The sequence below is a fragment of the Apteryx rowi genome, unplaced genomic scaffold (assembly GCF_003343035.1).
Source record: "Apteryx rowi isolate R43461 unplaced genomic scaffold, aptRow1 scaffold_33, whole genome shotgun sequence".
NCBI lineage: Eukaryota > Metazoa > Chordata > Aves > Apterygiformes > Apterygidae > Apteryx > Apteryx rowi.
The window spans coordinates 2991100-3007578 of NW_020449752.1; the positions used below are offsets into that span (position 1 = coordinate 2991100).

The 16479-nt window shown below is 52.0% G+C and overlaps 1 protein-coding gene across 1 annotated transcript; it reads right to left on the minus strand.

Moving 5' to 3' along the window:
- On the minus strand, positions 1–13912 carry LOC112968956 (transmembrane protein 45B-like). The gene is made up of 7 exons (XM_026071752.1): positions 13855–13912; positions 8983–9002; positions 4548–4740; positions 3980–4192; positions 2143–2327; positions 900–1045; positions 1–118 (listed from the first exon to the last, which is right to left on the minus strand). The coding sequence occupies exons 3-7, from the start codon at positions 4729–4731 to the stop codon at positions 1–3; spliced, it is 846 nt and encodes a 281-aa protein (XP_025927537.1). The 5' UTR covers positions 4732–4740; positions 8983–9002; positions 13855–13912.
- Positions 13913–16479: the final 2567 nt, after the last annotated feature.

The following is a 16479-nucleotide window of genomic DNA, read 5'->3' on the forward strand; positions in this document are numbered from 1 at the left end:
TCACTCTTCATCAGATCCATTTAAGAAAGCAGCGTGGGAACTCGAGTCGCACTTTTGCTTCCGGACTCCCAGGCCAATGTATAGTTCTCCACCGATTCTCCTGCACCTCTGAATGCAGCTGCAACAGAAGAAAGATAAATCGCGGTTAACCAAGCCCCGAACCTAGTGCCCGCCACCAGGTTGCTCAGGAAGGCAAATGCACTGGTTCTGAARCAGCAGGAATGCACAGAGGGAGAGAAACTCTTACAGAGGCTCTAAAATGCTTGTTTTTTTTCCTTTTCTTTTGACTCTGTATAAAGCCCTTTGCCTGCACAGCCTGCTCTCATGCCTCAGCAGGCAACGCAGCGTCCCTTGGAGGCTTTCAGGCTGTAGGAGCAGCACTGAGATGGCATAACACCCCCGTCCCCTTCCCAACCCCTTGGAAAAACCATGCCGGGGGCTGGCAATGCTTTATAAATCAGAGTGATGTTGCACCTCCAATACGTTAGTGACTGTCGACTGCCTGGAAATCCTTGGAAGAGAGGGGAGAAAGGCAGGCCAGGTGTCACGCATTCCTGGTAGAGCTCTGATTTCTCTATTGAATTAAAGTTTGACTTTCACCCAGTGCAGGGAAATAAAAGCGGTGTGACTTCCAASAGCAGCTTCGGGGGCTTGGTGATTTGACTTTTCTCTGTTTAATGYGCGTGCCTCTTGCTGACACTGTTTTGCATCCTGTGCGCTCAACAAATAAAACACACATACCCATCTCAAGGCTCTAAAACTTGCTGCAATTGGAGGTTGCTTATTCAGCTGTGACTTTGTACGCCAGGATCGGATATTTAGCACTGTGGATTCGCTCCAGACATCCCCATAGCTGCCTTCCCACCCTGCTTCTGCCCAAATGCATGCCCCAGCCGTACCAGTAAGTGAGAGTGTAGTTTATGGTCAGGATGAACACAGCGGCTGCCCAGTGCCAGAAGAAGCACATGGTGAGGAACATGACGTTGTTGTGGTCTTCCTCGTCCCACAYAGGGCCTCCCCATGGCTGGAACAGCACGACCCCGATCTGGATGGAAGTCATTTGTTATTTTGGGGAGAAGGGAGTGTATTGAGCCCCTCTGGCACCCTCTGCTCCACCTTTGTTATTACCATGAGTCACACGGTAACCAAGGGGCTTGAGCCCCGTGGTTTGCCAACACAGTGCTGGACTCAACAGACCCACGTTCAAATATCAGCTTTGCAATGAGTTTGATGCACAACCCTGCGCCAGTCGCACATGGGGTTACTGCTTTCCAACCTCACAGGCATATTTTGGAGGCAAACTGGGGATGATGAGGCGCGTTTCTTCTTGGGGCGGGGAAGTGCTGAGAATGGCCTGGGTGCTTGAACCTGGCACGCCTGGCCTTGCAATGAGCCCTCRGTTTGCATGAATCGTTGGGCTTGACACCCTCGTGAATGAGCTTTGTCGATGGTCATCTCAGAAAGGAGGCAACACCAAGCAAACCTTCACCTTAGGTCTCTCCCGTACAATATCAGGACATGTTTATCCTTCTGCATTGCAGACACCATCCCATCCTTTAAGAACTCCGAATTTATTAGTTTACAAGCTCAGCCAGCCCAGGTTTTAATCTCCAAATAAAGGCCAGTGTGGCAGACCTGGAGCTGAAAAAGAGGAGGCTCACGATTTCTTTTTGGTGCCTTAGTTTTGGAATCGGTTATCTAACTAATTTCATTGCTTCTCCACCTATTGCCAAAGCAATCACATGGCCACATCTTTACTCAGCCATTTCACTGCGTGATGTGGGTTACAACTTTCCACTAAACCAGAGGGAGTGCTGCGGAGTGCATTAGACACATTAAGCAATTAGTACTTGGATGTTAGATACTGTAAAATGTTGCTTGCTCACTGAGAGTACTCTTTTCCCCTCCCTCCGCCCCCCAAGAAGCTATAAGCCAAGACAAACAGCTATTTCATCAGTAGCAGTCATCAGAGATGACCTGCAATAAGTAAATTTTCATGCTAGGTTATGATCTATTTATGAAGTGAGCCTTGCAAAATTATTCTTTAGAGAAAACAGATTGATATGTGATGCACAGCTTCTCTTTTCCATTTCACCCCTGCCTCAGCGGTCTGCTCCACAAGAGAAAGAAGGTTTTACTGACCTGCCAAAACCACGTTCCCTGGACAATGGTGACGCCAGCTCTGAACAGCTCCAGGACAATGTTATCACGGAGGAAGACTTCCAGCAGGATGCTGGAGGCCCCTGAAAATATGGCGATGAGCAGCAGGGAGTGGATATGCTGATCCAGCATGGGGCGGTGAAGGACGTGATAATAGAAGAGAAAACCTGTCAAAATTTGTACCACACTTAGAGGAGCATTAACAATAAAAAACCACAGCCACTTCGCTCTTGTAGAGTAAATCGGTTCCACCTACATCTCAGAATGCTTTACTGGAGCAGAAACTTGAGCCCCATGTATATAAAATCAGCAAGCTAAAGGACAGGGAAGTGAAATGAATTCCTTAAGGTCCCATGGGCATGAGTGGCCACAGAGAGCACCCAGCTCCCTTCCGAGTCCTGGGCTTACAGCACACAACACTGCAAGACCACTTGGTTTTCTGCTGCACGTTTTTATTACTGCTAAGCATGTAGCAAAATTGCCTTTTTTCTCCATGATGGAATTTATGGTATGGTAAGACAGGAAGAAAACCTGCCTGGTCAGCCTGGAGAGGGGTCTCCATGTGAACAAGGAGACTCAGCGTGGCACCTGTCACTCCAGTTCTCCCAGTCACAGCCTCTAACTCAGTGCAGCAAGATGAGAGGCCCAGCCTTTGGTGGGGAGTATCTGGGCAATACTGGCACAAAAGGCAGAGGCAAAGGACAGAAGAACGGCATTTTTCTTCCTGTGTCAGTGCCATTAACCTCTTCAGATCACCCTCCCTCTCAGTCAGATTCCTGCTGTGTCCTGCTTTTCCATTACTTCACCTTCACCAATTTCTTGGCAGCTGGAAATCATAGATTCCTTCTCTTACATACCAAACTTTACCTGTTGAATTGTCTGTGTTGCTTCTTCAAAGCAACTGGGGTTAGGGAAAGGCAAATAACACAAGACACTCCTTGATAAAGAGTTTTCCTATATAAGCAAGAACTTCATTTCCTAGTGTCCTTTCCTTGCCCTGTTTGATCTGAGAGAGGTCTGAAATTGTGGCTCTCAACTTGCAAGGTAGTCTGAAGAGAAAATGATATTCACGATGCGCTCAAGCCAGTGAATAAAGTCACTTGAATTTGCCACGTGCAAGGCAAGCAGATGAGGATGGCGCTGCCTGCGGKGCAATGGATGGCTCTCTGGGGAAACACACGGCGCTCAGACAGCTCTGTGGCTGCAAGACAAATGCAGCGTCCACCGGCCATTTATCACAGCAAGGAAACTCAGCCTGCCGTTTGGTACCCTGTCACCTGAGAAACCCACGGCACGTACATGGCAGTAATTAGGTGGCAGCTGTTCTTCAAAGACAGAATCTGGGTTTTACCACCGCCAGGCAAAGTGTAGCCATTTCCGCCCAGAGCCCCTCAACGTCACGTTTGCCATCAAGCACACTGGTGTGCCCGTCTCTAATGACGGTCTGTGTGTCACTTTTGGGAAAGCATTGGGGAGATGTGTCCTGCCTTCAGTTGCATTCCCCAGCTTGCATCTGTGCTCAGCTGCTTGTCTACTGCTGTGTAGCAAACCATCCAGAGTATGGGGACCACCTGAATTTTTCCCTCTGGCTTGTATCTCCAGCCAGGCCCTAGAGAAGAGATCTGACAAGCAGAAGGGCCTATTGATGCCTGCGCTTCCCATCGTGCTAGAGACAGTCCTCAGTAATGTCTCAGACCCAAAAGTGCCCTAACTTCAGGGACATTCAGAAGGATATCTCAACCTGGCAAATTTTGGTCCCTCTCTGCCTCCCCATCACACATCCTTCCCCTGAYGAATGAACATGTCGCCTTCTACCGACCTTCAACAAACACAGCCACAGAGAGCATGAGGCGATCCAGGCCCAGCGGCACCACCTGGGAGAAATAGGTGAAGACGTCCACCATCCCCGAGAGGCCGTAGAAGAGGTACATGGTGGTGTGCTGCCAGTTCATCAGCTTCACCCATTCGTGATTCTCCCCGCTGTAGAGATACAGGTGTGGGCCGTCGGGGACGAACTGCTCTGCCAGCATCCCTGCACAGACACACGAGATCACGGCATTTTCCTCCTGATGGACTGGTTTACACACAAGGATGGGTGCTGCTACTCATTGCTGCAGGGGGTTTCTGAAGCCAAGAGCTAATGGTTTGGGGTTAGGGAGAAAGGACTGACTGTATTAATGGTAGCTCGGCTTTGGGAAAGGTCATGAGGTTTGGTCTTCTCACATCAATGTCTACTACAGATCAAGACAAAACGAATATCAGGGACACCTCCTTCCACGTCTGGACCATTCTCTCTGGAGTACGGACACAACGACTGTATTGCAGTCATGACTACAGGATGGGAAGATACYAGCACATCTACTAAAATAGGCTGATATAATCCTTACCTATTAGAGCAAAGGTGATTTTGACTCCCCCTTCAATGGCATCTGCACACTGGAAACAATCATTTCTGCGGGACTTCTTATTTGCTTTCTGGCTGAGATGTCTCAGTGGGTATTTCACCGACCACCAGAGCCCAAAGAGGAGGAAGAAACTGCCCGGGAGCGCGTGACCCTTGAAGTTTGCCATCCCCGATAACTTCTTGGATCTAAAAGGCAAAGAAAAACAATGTCAATAAATAGCCTATGCTGGTGTTTGACATAACACTGCAAAAGCCTGAAGGTGGGTTTGATCCCTCCCAGGAATGGGATCGCGCTTTTCCTGCCCTTCAGCAAGTATGAGCAGCATCAGCGCAGAGGAAGGGCAGGCTTGGTACGATCAGGGAGGGAAGATAATATACAAGAAAAACAAGGTTTAGGGGTTAGAAAAAAATAGGARAGCTTTGTTCAGCTCCTGCATAAGGAACGGAGCGGCCACAGGAGTGGATTGCTACGTCTGGAAAACTTCTAAATTCCTGGAATGTTTTCAGCTCCTAGGGGGGAGCTGAAGCATTTTGTTTAAAACATACCTACACCTTGCTTTAAAAAAGGCTCCCCAGCCAAACGCCCTGAAAACAACAGCTTGCTCCCTGAGTCACCTCTTCCTCCCAGCCCTTCTGCTTTCTCCATCGCCTAACGCAGGGTTTGCACGGCGCGGAGCCCAGGGCTCACGCCRAGTTGCTCAGAGCTACCAGGAGCTGCCCCAAAGCCGTAGGGCTGCAGGGCGATCTCCTCCCCAGCAGCCCACGCGCCTCTGTGCCCCTTCGTCCCGGCGTGCATGCATGTATAGTTATGCAGCTGTGCCAGGGGACCGGTTTCCAAGGAGAATTAGAACGATTAAAACCCAGCCGGCTCCTGTTTGCCGTTTGCTGGTTTGCTTAATTAGGTGGAGAAACGATTAGCTCTTTGATGTGGTCCCGAGCAATATGTTCAGGGGCCCGCCTTGGCACGGTTACAGGTCCGTTGTGTCGGGCTGGTCAATTAGGCTTTTTTAATTGATAGCAGAGGCTGTGCTGCAGGTGCCCACGAGTTCCTCCTCGGATTAATACCGTTTCTCTCTGCACTGCGGTGCAGCTAGTGCTTTGCAGAAACTACCCCTCTTGTGACTTGGATTCGGTCCATCGGAATAGCAAGAGGCTGGGTAGCATGGTGCTAAACCCCACCCGAGAGCAATACAAGCCAAAATGTGCTCTTTTTCCGATGTTTCCTGCCTTCCGTATAGAGGATGGTTGGGGATCAAGGCTGAAAATGGCTTGTTGCTGCCAATCTTTGAGAGCGGAGAGCAGTTGCAGTTGCTTTATTTGAACCTGCTTGCGGGTCAGTTCGTTCTGGGGACACTTTGCCTCCCTTAAGTTCATTGCCGCGGAGCGAGGTCCTACGCAGACGTCGTCTCCTGCACTCCGCTATCCCAGGGGCAGGTAAATGGGCGGATCGGAGCAGACCTGTCCAAGCAGCGTCTCCAGCCTGCCTGGTCTGAACTGGTTTAAATAAACCAGTTAGTTCAGCACCTCGAGGGAAGCAAACGTTGCTTTCCTGTACAAACACCACCCCAGTGCGTGCAGCTACGTGCAGCAGCGGACACGGTCTGCTGACTCCCTTCAGGCTTGCACCTTACACCAGGTTTGCGCCCTTGCCGCCACGATCCTGCCAAGCCACCACCAAAGAGCTACCGTGAAAAATTTCACGCAAATTCTGGGGCAGCGTTTAGGAGGGAATTTAATACTAGGGTGGAACTAGCTGTGCAGAAACCCACTCTCTTCCCCTGTCTTTGACAGCAGCTTTGCAGCCGGCTGGTAGCAGCACTGCGAGGCTCTGCCTTGCTGTACAACTTAAAGGGAGAGATTTATTGACAATAGGCACATTGGGCCATTGAACACAAGATCAAACAAAGACGCTGTTTACCAGCCATGCTAGCACAGTCCGATAGGTGAATACAATAGTCTCGTTAGGCCGTTGGAGGAGACGACCAGGTCTACCTTGTGCTAAAGGGAGCAACACGCCCGAGCCAAGGAGATGRCTGAAAATCTGTTTTTTGGGTAAACAGAGAACCACTTCACATATATATAGTAACATAATAATAGGTTAATTAAACAGAAAGCAGAATACCATGGCAAGAGAGCAATGTTGCAACATCATACTGCATTAATGCTATAATTCCAATGTTATAAAGCCATGGCAACAGTATTATATGTCACATATATATTTCCATGAACTGGCACCAGCAGTTCTGTTTTAAAGCTAGGTGTTTAATAGGAACTGATGGCTTTCCACATGACATGGTCAAGATGTTATTACCTAAAAAATACTCTGATTAATCGAAGTGTGGTAAAATACAGGTCGCTATTGGCTCTTAAACTAAATACAACCTGCTCCGAGCTCACGATGTGCTCAGAGGAGCACGAACTGTGCCCCGGTCCAACCCGCACCTCGGCCGCTAAATAACCTCCCAACTGCCCGCGCAGCCCCGGCTGCCTTACCCTGCCCGGGTGGCCGGGCGCCGGGGAGCACGGCTGCGGCAGGCGGCTGCCCTCGAGAGCCCCGCCGAGCGCCGGGTTTCTGCCGCCCGCGCCGGGGTGGTTTCTCGCTAGCAGGAAGCAGGACGTGCAGCCGCTTATCTGGAATGCGTGACGAGGAAAACGATTTCTTCGGCCTCCCTTCCTGCTCAGAAAACAAGCAAAAGGTGAACGCTGGAAAAACAGCGTTTTCAACTGCGAGCTCCTGCAGAACGAGCGGCTCGCGTTTATCCAGGTGGCTCTGACTTTACTTGCGATCTACCACATTTGGGAAAAAAAATAAGCTCGAGATCCAGTTGATGCTGGCGTTCGTAGCCACAGAGCGCTCTGCCACCAACTAAAATTATAGGGCATCACCAGAAAGTGCGACTTTGCCCAGTTTCTTAATGTGCTGTTTCTCCGTCATCTAATTTGGGTGGCCGATAACGTGCCTGAGTTCCCACTTGCTTTTAATTAATGCACTTTGCCCCCCGGTGTGTTTATTACGATACCATGCACTACACTGGCTTAATGATTTACTGTTTCATCTGCTCTTATCGCCTCGCAAAGGAGTCCGTTTCTCCTTGTTTTAGAGCTAATTTGCCAAACTGCCCAGCGAGGGCTCCAGAGCCAAAGCGAGGATGGTGAGGAACCAGACGATTGGAAGAACYGGGCGCATTTAACCTAAAAAAGATGACCCCAAGGGCAGATGTGGCGACAAGGTCCAAAACTGGAGGGCCGCCCTCCGTCTACACCAGATTCAGCTCCCCTCGTGCTCTTCTACTCCTGTCGCTTTACTGTGGTGGCCACAGATGACCTCTTGGTGGCCACATCCTGGGCTCTCAGTGTTTTCCAAAGGCCTCCTTTGCTTCACCAGGTCCTCTGTAAAGGTTTTTTTGGATCACTGATAATGATTCAGTCAGGGCACTGTTCCCATTTGGAAATTAAAGTCTAAAGTCCCCTATCAGGAACAGCTCACAGCCATCACCTGTRCAATTCGCTTTGCCCTTCGACCTGCACAAATCAGATGGTGAAGGCGAATCTGAGATATCTGGACCTGCTGCAGGGCTGTGGCAGCGTCCGTCCCAGGGGAAACGCTGACTTGGCAAGGAAGGGAGACGTCTCTGGGTGTAGTGACGTCTGCACCAAGCCTGGGTCTAATGTTGGGCATGGCACACGGGCACAGCACCCAGGAACATCTGGAAGCAGCGCAGCTCTTTCCAGTCCTCTTGAGCTGGTTTTGGCCTCCGCCTGCTGCATCCGGCGGTGCAGGAGAGCGCCGAGGCCAGGTCTCAGAAAGAGCTGAGGTGCTTCAGCCCCAAATCCTCCTCCTCAGCCCATTTCCTACCCCGCGTGTTCTCCRCTTGCATCGCATCTCCCTGTGTTTGAACACAACACAGCCCCCTGGCCCAGATACTCTGCAGGAAAAACCAGGCCAATATGGGCAATATTTCCTGGAGAGGAAGACATGGACATGAGACTAATTATACCTCCCCAGACRGAAAGATTACAAAGGAGACGTCCAAGAGATGTCAAGAGAAAAAGCAACTTGTGCAAATAGAAGTTCTCCTATCTCATTCCCATCCTTCCCCGGCCCTGTTCGCAGTCTGTCCGTCTGCACTTCCCCGCTCCGCAGCAGTGAGCATCCATTACCAGCGCCGTCTTACTCGTCTGCAAGGGCTGGGGAGTGCTCGTAATCATAGGAGCACGTCCATTAGTTCCCCTAGGAGCTGGTTCCCTAATGCATTAATGTCAGTCTAACACCCCTCTCCAAATGATTTTATCCCATTATCATCGTTATATCTCTGTCTCCATCTGCACCAACAAGTATAATGGCAGCATCGAACAATCATGTTATTTGCTACTAATACCGACTAGCCTGGCTCCGCCTGCAAAACCAGGAAAGCAACTTCTCCGCCTTTAAAGGATACTTTGGGGTTTTAGCCTTTAGGTTAAAAAAATGCCATAATGATCGGAGCCTGCCGGGCTTGATTGCCGGAGAAGAGCTGAAGAACCGCCAGGTATTGCAGGAGCTTGTACAGAGACCACTGAGAGGCACCAAAGCTAGATCAAACTAATCCTAAAACAAAGCGCTGCTTTTTCTTCACTTTATTATGTGCATGTGTTTATTTGCATTTTTAAGGAAACCAGAGCAGACTTTGATAACGACCTGCCTTAGRAAATGTGCGTTACCATCTTAAAAACCTGTTCTTTCCCCTCTTCTCTGCATCGCTGCTACAAGATTGAAGTGCTTTGCCAAGGGGGTGGTTGCCATGGGACTCGGCAGACGCAGGTCTGCCCAGAACGGGCATTATTTGCCTGGTGAAAGGAGACCCCTGCTCCTGCCTGCAGTCCCCAGGAGCTGTTTTAAGACAGATCCATAATACGATACTGATTAAATGCTTCCTTCAGCTGCCTTTGGCATYATTCAGAGAAAACTTTCCAAGACAAATGTGATACAGCTATTAAAGAAGCCACTTTGATTTCAATACGCTGAAGGTATAGCCAACTATTCACCTTAAATAGACACTCCTAAGCACGAGGGGTGCCTAGGTTTATTAGGTAGCTGTGGCTCTCGTATAGAAACTTTTGGAAGCRCTCTGTGTACCTGTGGTTGCACCTCGTGCTGGAAAACTCACGTCGTTAGCCTTTAAGGACAGGCRGATAGGCAGAAGGAAGGAGCCTTTCCGCTCTTTTTGATAAGGCTCTGGACTGACTTTGCTGCTATRGACCTGCCCCCAACAGGCATATTTTCAGGCTGCAGATGAGCGATTCCTGCGGGAAGGGCAATTCCGCGGGAAGGGGAGAGTTTCTGGTCCGGCGCACGCAGCCGGGATTTCGGCCCAGCTGCGACAGCTCCCTGGCGTTTGATCCGGCTGGAAGCAGAGCAGGGTGCAGGAAGGGCTTGCGGCAGCTCCCCGGCCTGCTTGTCCCCAGTCGGGACCCCCTGTTACTGTCACGTGAARGGAGGGAAAGGGGTAATCAACCTTTGCCYACCAGAGCCCTCCTCAAAAGGACTTTCACTGAGTCAGGTTYGCAAAGTTGATCAAAATAAGCAATTTATTAAAGCAACAGATCAACAGGTTCAGGTTTGCCGGTGATAAATGCACTTACTGCAACAAATTCTACTTTTYCTGAGCTCAGACTGATAATTAAGCRCTTTCACCAATGGTGTTTTCCCCGGGGTAACGTCCGACGTTGCTGGAGGCGCAAACCTTACCGAAAAGGCGTCGCTGTTTTGGGGAGGAGAGAGAGGTCCAGGCCCGTCGACCCGTCCGTAGGTTGGTGTTCTCGTCCTCCAAAGGGAGGATCGTTTACGCACTGAATTTATACTCTGGGCGAGGTGGGGCYGAGTCAAACACYGTGGCATGTCTGGTCCTTGCCGAGCGCGGCAGAGGGTGTCAGTGGCTGCTGCCCCTTTTTTTTTTTCCTTTTGCCCCTACCGACAGCACCCGGCTGCTGCGAGACTCCCGCCTCGCCCCAGGTGTCGTTTTGGGTGGAGCGATGGTGAGACCTCCGTCTCGCCCCGGCGCTGCCTCACCCCTCGCCAGCACGGGCGTCGGACCGCAAATCACCCCGTGCGCCCACCGCTTGCCCCAAAGCAGGGAGGATCACAGAAAATCACAGACCTGTATCCCAACCCCCCCGCCTCCGCTCGGGCCCGGCTTATCGGATTTATTTTCCCACTTCCTCCTCGGAGGCGAGTGACAGCTCGCTGCCAGGCTGCCGGTTCGTGTCCCCCCTCCCTGCATCCCTCCCCCTGCATCCCCCCGGCTGCATCCCAAGCTGGGCAGGGGCAGCACGAAGCTGCCCCCGGGGGGGGTCCCTGGGACGCCCCAGGGGCATTTAGGCAGGAGCCGGGGCAGAGCCCCTGCTGCCGGCCAGCCCCGTGTCTCCCACCCCGGCTGCTGGCCACTTTCCAAAGGGAAAAGGGTCCAGGCTCGCCCACCCAGCCCCGTCCCCCTCCCCACGGATCGGGCTCAAGCGCCAGCCGCGGGGGACCCCATGGGCCGGGGACACCTGGGGGAGGCAGGCGGGCTCCCTTCCCCTCCCGGCTGCGGGGGCCATTTGCACCGTTTGGGGTGATTTGACACTGCTTTTCCCTCTCCTTCCCAGCCCTTTCCCCACGCGAAGCCCCTCGCCGGCCCCGGCGCGTTACCTGCCGGGCGCTGGACGGCGGTGCCGCACCTGCACTCAGGTACGCCGCGCTCCTCCCCGCCGGCCCTGCCTCCTCCCCGCCGCTGCTCCCAGCCTCCCTCCGGCCCCCCGAACCCCGGCAGGGGGAAAAAAAAAACAACCAAAAAACGGGTGCTTGAATTCRGTGCCTTTTCCCCAACCTCTGCTGTGTCGCTGCGACACCCTGACTTGAAGAACAAAGTAAAAAAATTCGGCTAACCATCTCTTTCCAAGCCTTTACCCAAAGCTGTTTGCTGTCAGTGCATTGCAGTGATTGCGGCTCCATCAGATCCCTCCTCGCCCCCCCCCTCCCCGTGGGCAGCCCGGGCCGCGGTGCAGCCCCGACGGGGACTTCGCCCCCCGAATATTTCCCGCGGGGGCCCGCTGGCCGCGGCGGGGAGGCAGCCTGCCGCAGGCATTCGTTTCTTTGACCGCCTGCCTTTTCCCCCGTTTCCCGCTTTGCGATAAATCCCCCGCCAGGGATAAGCCATCATAACCCCATATTTCAACTYGCAGTGCAATTTTCTGACCGGGCCTCCTATAAAATGCAGTTTATTCTTAATAATACTTTCCGCTTTCATCTCCGGCTCGGCAAGTGCTTTGCAAATGTTAAATAATTAACCCCCACGACACCCCTGGGAGGGAGGCAAGTATTATTAGCCCTATTCGTAACAGCAGCCCTGCCAGAGCCTTCTGCGTAGGAGCCCTGCCAGCCCGCGCGCTAGCRCACCGTTACGGAGCGGCGCGGGAACGTGGGTCCCCAGCAGCAAGCGCCCTGCCGCAGGGAATTTGTAGCGAGGAAGCGGCGTTTCGCTGCCTGGCCTTGGCGAGGAGGTTTTAAATACGTCCACCTCCTTTCACGCGCGAGCCCATGGTTAGAAACCCTGTCGAGCAGTTCCCCCCCGCCCATCGCGTGTCGAGRAGGGAGATGCTCATGCGAACGCAATCTCTTCCCTCGCTGCCGCTGCTGCTGTTTTTTAAACAGGTGATTTCTCATGGAAAAAAAGGGCGATCTGTGAATTCRCCCGTTATTACTGCGCCCAGAGGCAGGAGCTGCTGAAATCACCGGAGGAAGAAAGCATCCCGGAGGCATCCTCTCCGTGCTGATTTTATCAGGGGCTCATCCTGACAGCTACCGGGGTGCCGGGGCTGGGTGCCCAACCCACGCGTGTTTGCTCAGGTGGGGCAGGTCAGGCTTCCCAGAGACAAAGACCAAGGTGCAGGCGAGGTTTTTTTGTTTAATCCCTTCTTTATCTGTGCTCATAGAAACACGGCTTCTGCAATAGGTTGTTTCGTGAACGTCCTGGGAGCCTGCTGCCATTTTAACTCGTGTCCTGCAAGCGCTAGATGAATAAAGCAGGGTGTCACACGAAGGGCCGTGAAAAGACAGGGGATTTCCAAAACKCAAACGAAGCACCGAAAAATGTTGTGCAAAAATAAATAAATAAAACTTGCTTTCTTTTGCTCATTTTGTTAACGATGAAATTCCAAGCTCCTGGACTAGGGGTGTAAATCCCACGGCTCCAAATGGGTGGGTTTAGCTATTCTGGCAGAGACGGGGCTCCCAAATCTCAGTTTGCCCTTGCTGAATGTTTGGCTCTGCGTTGTTGGGGTTTCTTGGCTACCAGGAAATTTGCACCRTCAAATGTTTGCAGGAAGAAACCGCAAAGCGTGTGTGGGGTGGATCTTACTATAAGGAAACAAGAAACCTCTCCACGTGTATTTGTTACAGTAAACATCAGCCCTGAGCTGGTCGTTAAACAGACACCGAATCCATTCCCTTCCTCCATTTAAAAGGCAAATACTGGGCAGCCTGGCTAATGCCCTAGCCAGCATATTTTGGGATGAGAAAGCGAGGCCGCGTTCTCGCCGCGTCTCTTTAATTTATAGCTACGTCTTCCCTAGAGTTCAGCCACCCCTTAAAGCCCTCGCAGTTCCTTAAGCAGCCTTGAAAGCACATTTACAAACTGTAACTCCTCTAGCCTGTGCCCAAACCTCGGCCTCTCCCCGGCTATGGATACTGGGCTGCTGCTACTCGAGATGGGAGTCCTGATCTCCGTGCTGCATTGCACAGAAATAAAAAACAAAATTAAAAAAAAGCCAGGATTTAAGTCTGGATTAGCAGCTTTTTCAAACATTGTTGCATTGACATGAAATCAGCCCTGGAACAAAGATGCATTAAAAAAGAAAAAAAAAAACAAAAAAAAAAACACTATTCCAGGGATTTTCCAGGCCCCTGAAAGCTGGTTTTGCCCTGTCCATCTCTAATTTTTCGTCTCCTGATGTCTATTTTCTCTGCCTGTTCAACGCAGACTCTAAATCCCCAGCCCTTCCTCCACGTCTCTCTGCAAATGCATCCACCAGGGCTTCAACAGCCAGCAGCAGCCTGTCCTCCTCCGTACGCCGGCACCGCAATCCRCAGGGAGTGACCCGGGAGGGCAGCACTTTGGGAAACGTCTCGGAGAGCCCCCAGGAGCTAACGGGCTCTGTGATACCTGCCGTCTCCGCAAAGGCGGCATTAAACACAGGCTGGAGCGCGCAGCGGGAAGAGGAGGGAGAGCTGCCTTCGTGTGAATTCACTCGGAAAGACCTCAGACTTCATTAACTGCCTGGGGAAACGGGGAGGAAATAATGGGCCGTAATAGCCGGGAAATTAGCTTCCTCCTTTCCGGGTGCTGGCAAGGCGGGCAGACGGAAGAACTGCCGTGTGGACGTGCACCCTGACAGCTTGGCTGCATGGAGCGGCTGCAGTTTTAGGGCGYGTGAAAATTTGGAGACACGTGGCACAGACTGCACAGAGCCCTGGGTTTAAGGGGTCCCTCACTGGGATATCGGCTTGTTTTCCCAGTGGGAGTCAAGCAGCTTAATCAACACCGCGTTTTCCTCTCCCTCCCTCCCGCGACCGTGCAGGAGGTTTACGGGCGCATGTGAAAACCTGCCTGAAAGAGCAGCGCTACGTCTGCGGCGCCAGGCTTCGCTGAAGGGTCCTTGGGGAAGGGCTCGGGCAAAGCATGCTCGGACCTYGTCGTTGCCTTATCCTGCAGAAGCGCTCATCATGCATCCACACGGTCCATTAATAGCTTGGATATCTTTTTCCRGGAGGAAACTACACCCCAAAGCCACCGCCTCATTCACGTGTCTTGTCCCTGATAGAAGTTTGTTTTCATCTACTCATTAGCTCTGCTTTTTCCCTTTCCAAGCTGATTACGGCTCTGGAAGCACAGAGGCATATCCCATGCAGTTAAGGCCCRGAAAGCTCTTTGCTGCTATTACTACAGGGCAGAATAAGATGCAGTATTGCAGTAGCAACCTCAAAATTGATAGTCGTGATCAAGAACGGCATTTCGAGCATCACGTAAGCTTTGAGTCTGCAATTCTGGGCAAGAAAATGGGCTGATATTCAAGCTTGAGAGACAAGAAATGCTTCATCTCTCGCTCGAGAGGTAAAGCTCATCGCCAGGGAGTTGTTTCTCCGCCGAGCAGCGATGCCAAACTACCTTGTAACGGGGGCAGCGGGAGAGGGGCACCGTCCTGCAGCCTCCTCCAAAGCACAGTCAGTGCAACTCACTCCGTGTGACAGGCGGCTTTAATTCCCCAGCCCAACGTCAGGGAACGGAAAGGGCCATCGCGAAGGATGGGCTGGGAATCACTGAAGAAGGTGAAGGCCTCGCTGGACGGCGCTCGAGACGTGAGCCAGTTCCCGCAGACACTCTGTTCCCTCACAAAGCCATCGACRAAGAAGTTCGCCAGATGGCAAAAATGAGAAAATAAACAAATCCGATGCAGTGCATCTGCAGCAGCTTCCCYGGCCTGGGCGACGAGGGCATGCCAAACTGCAGCTGCAAAGAGCAAGCCGAATGCGCGCACGGCCAAGCCGAAAATAACCCGAGAAGGACTGCTTTTGTGCAGAAATTGGCAAAGAAAGGCATCGCGTGCGAACTGAAAACCAAAGGTTTCTCTGAGCGGTCTCCCCACGAACAGAGCCGAGGCCCCGGCAAGGGCAAAAATAGGCAAGACGAGACCGCAATTAAATAAAAGTGCTCAGAGACGACGTGATTTAAACTGCATCAGCCCCAGCTGGGCGCCAACGTGAGCATCCTTGGAAAAGCTAGAAGCATCAGTAAGGACAGAAGTTCACTAAAAAGAAAATTATGGACTCCGACAAAAGAAATATCAGAATAAGCAAAGCTGGCGAGCACGAAAGCAGTGACAGACAACACAAAGGGAAATAAGTAGAGATACGATGGCAGCTAAAGGTTAAAGCGGTTGCACTGAAAGAGGAGCACCAAGCCGTTTCCAAAGCAGGCACAACTCCACGGGAAATTTTAACATCGAACAAGCAAAAGCCAAAGCGGAAAAAATACTCACGGCTGAGGTGGAACAAAAAAAGTGGAAGAAACGCTCGACAAAACCACTTCCATCCCTGCACCAGAGCGGGTGTGAGAGCCCCGCGACCCAAATATGAGAAACGCAGCGGGAGCGGGGCAGCCCCGGCCCTGCCCGCGGAGGAGGGCAACCGCCAGGGGCAGCTGGGACCACCCTCGCAGGTGCCCCGAGCTCTCGTCGTTAATGCGACCTTCCCACCTCCATCCCTCACGAGCGGAGCACCGTCGCGTCCTGTAACAGCGTGGGACACCCCGTGTTAATTCATCGGAGCAGCCGTGCTAAGGAGATGGGCAATTCTTTGCAAAACTGACGCACTTTTCAGCTAAATTGCAGCTTTTCACAGCCCCCTTTGCCGGGCACGTGGGATCAGGTGCAAAAGAGAGGAAGGATGCGGCAAAAAAAAAAAAAAAAAAAAGGCTTTTCGGAGGCTTTTCCCCTTCTCCTTCAAGCTGTCGTTCAGCAGCGAGTGGAGCAAGGGCACATCTCGGTGGCGGAGGGAGGAACGTCACCTCGCTGAGCCCCGCGGCTGCTGTCGCCCTTGCTGCTTGTCCGGGGATTTGCTGGCTGCCCACCCGGAGCCGGGCGAAACACTGTGACTGATGGTTGAGGTTGTCCGAAAAATGGAGCTCCTGGCGACCGGCGGGATCTGCAAAAATTAAAAAATAAAAAAGAGCAAACACCGTGGGTAGTTTCATGTGAAAAGAGAGGGGAAAATTAGCACGCCGGTTTGACACTTTAAACTCTTCGCTTCTTTTAATYAGGCTCGGCAAGCTTCGTTGTTAATCCTGATATTTGCTTTTTCTTCTTCCCAGCGTTTATCACGAGTTACAACTTTTTGCTCATTT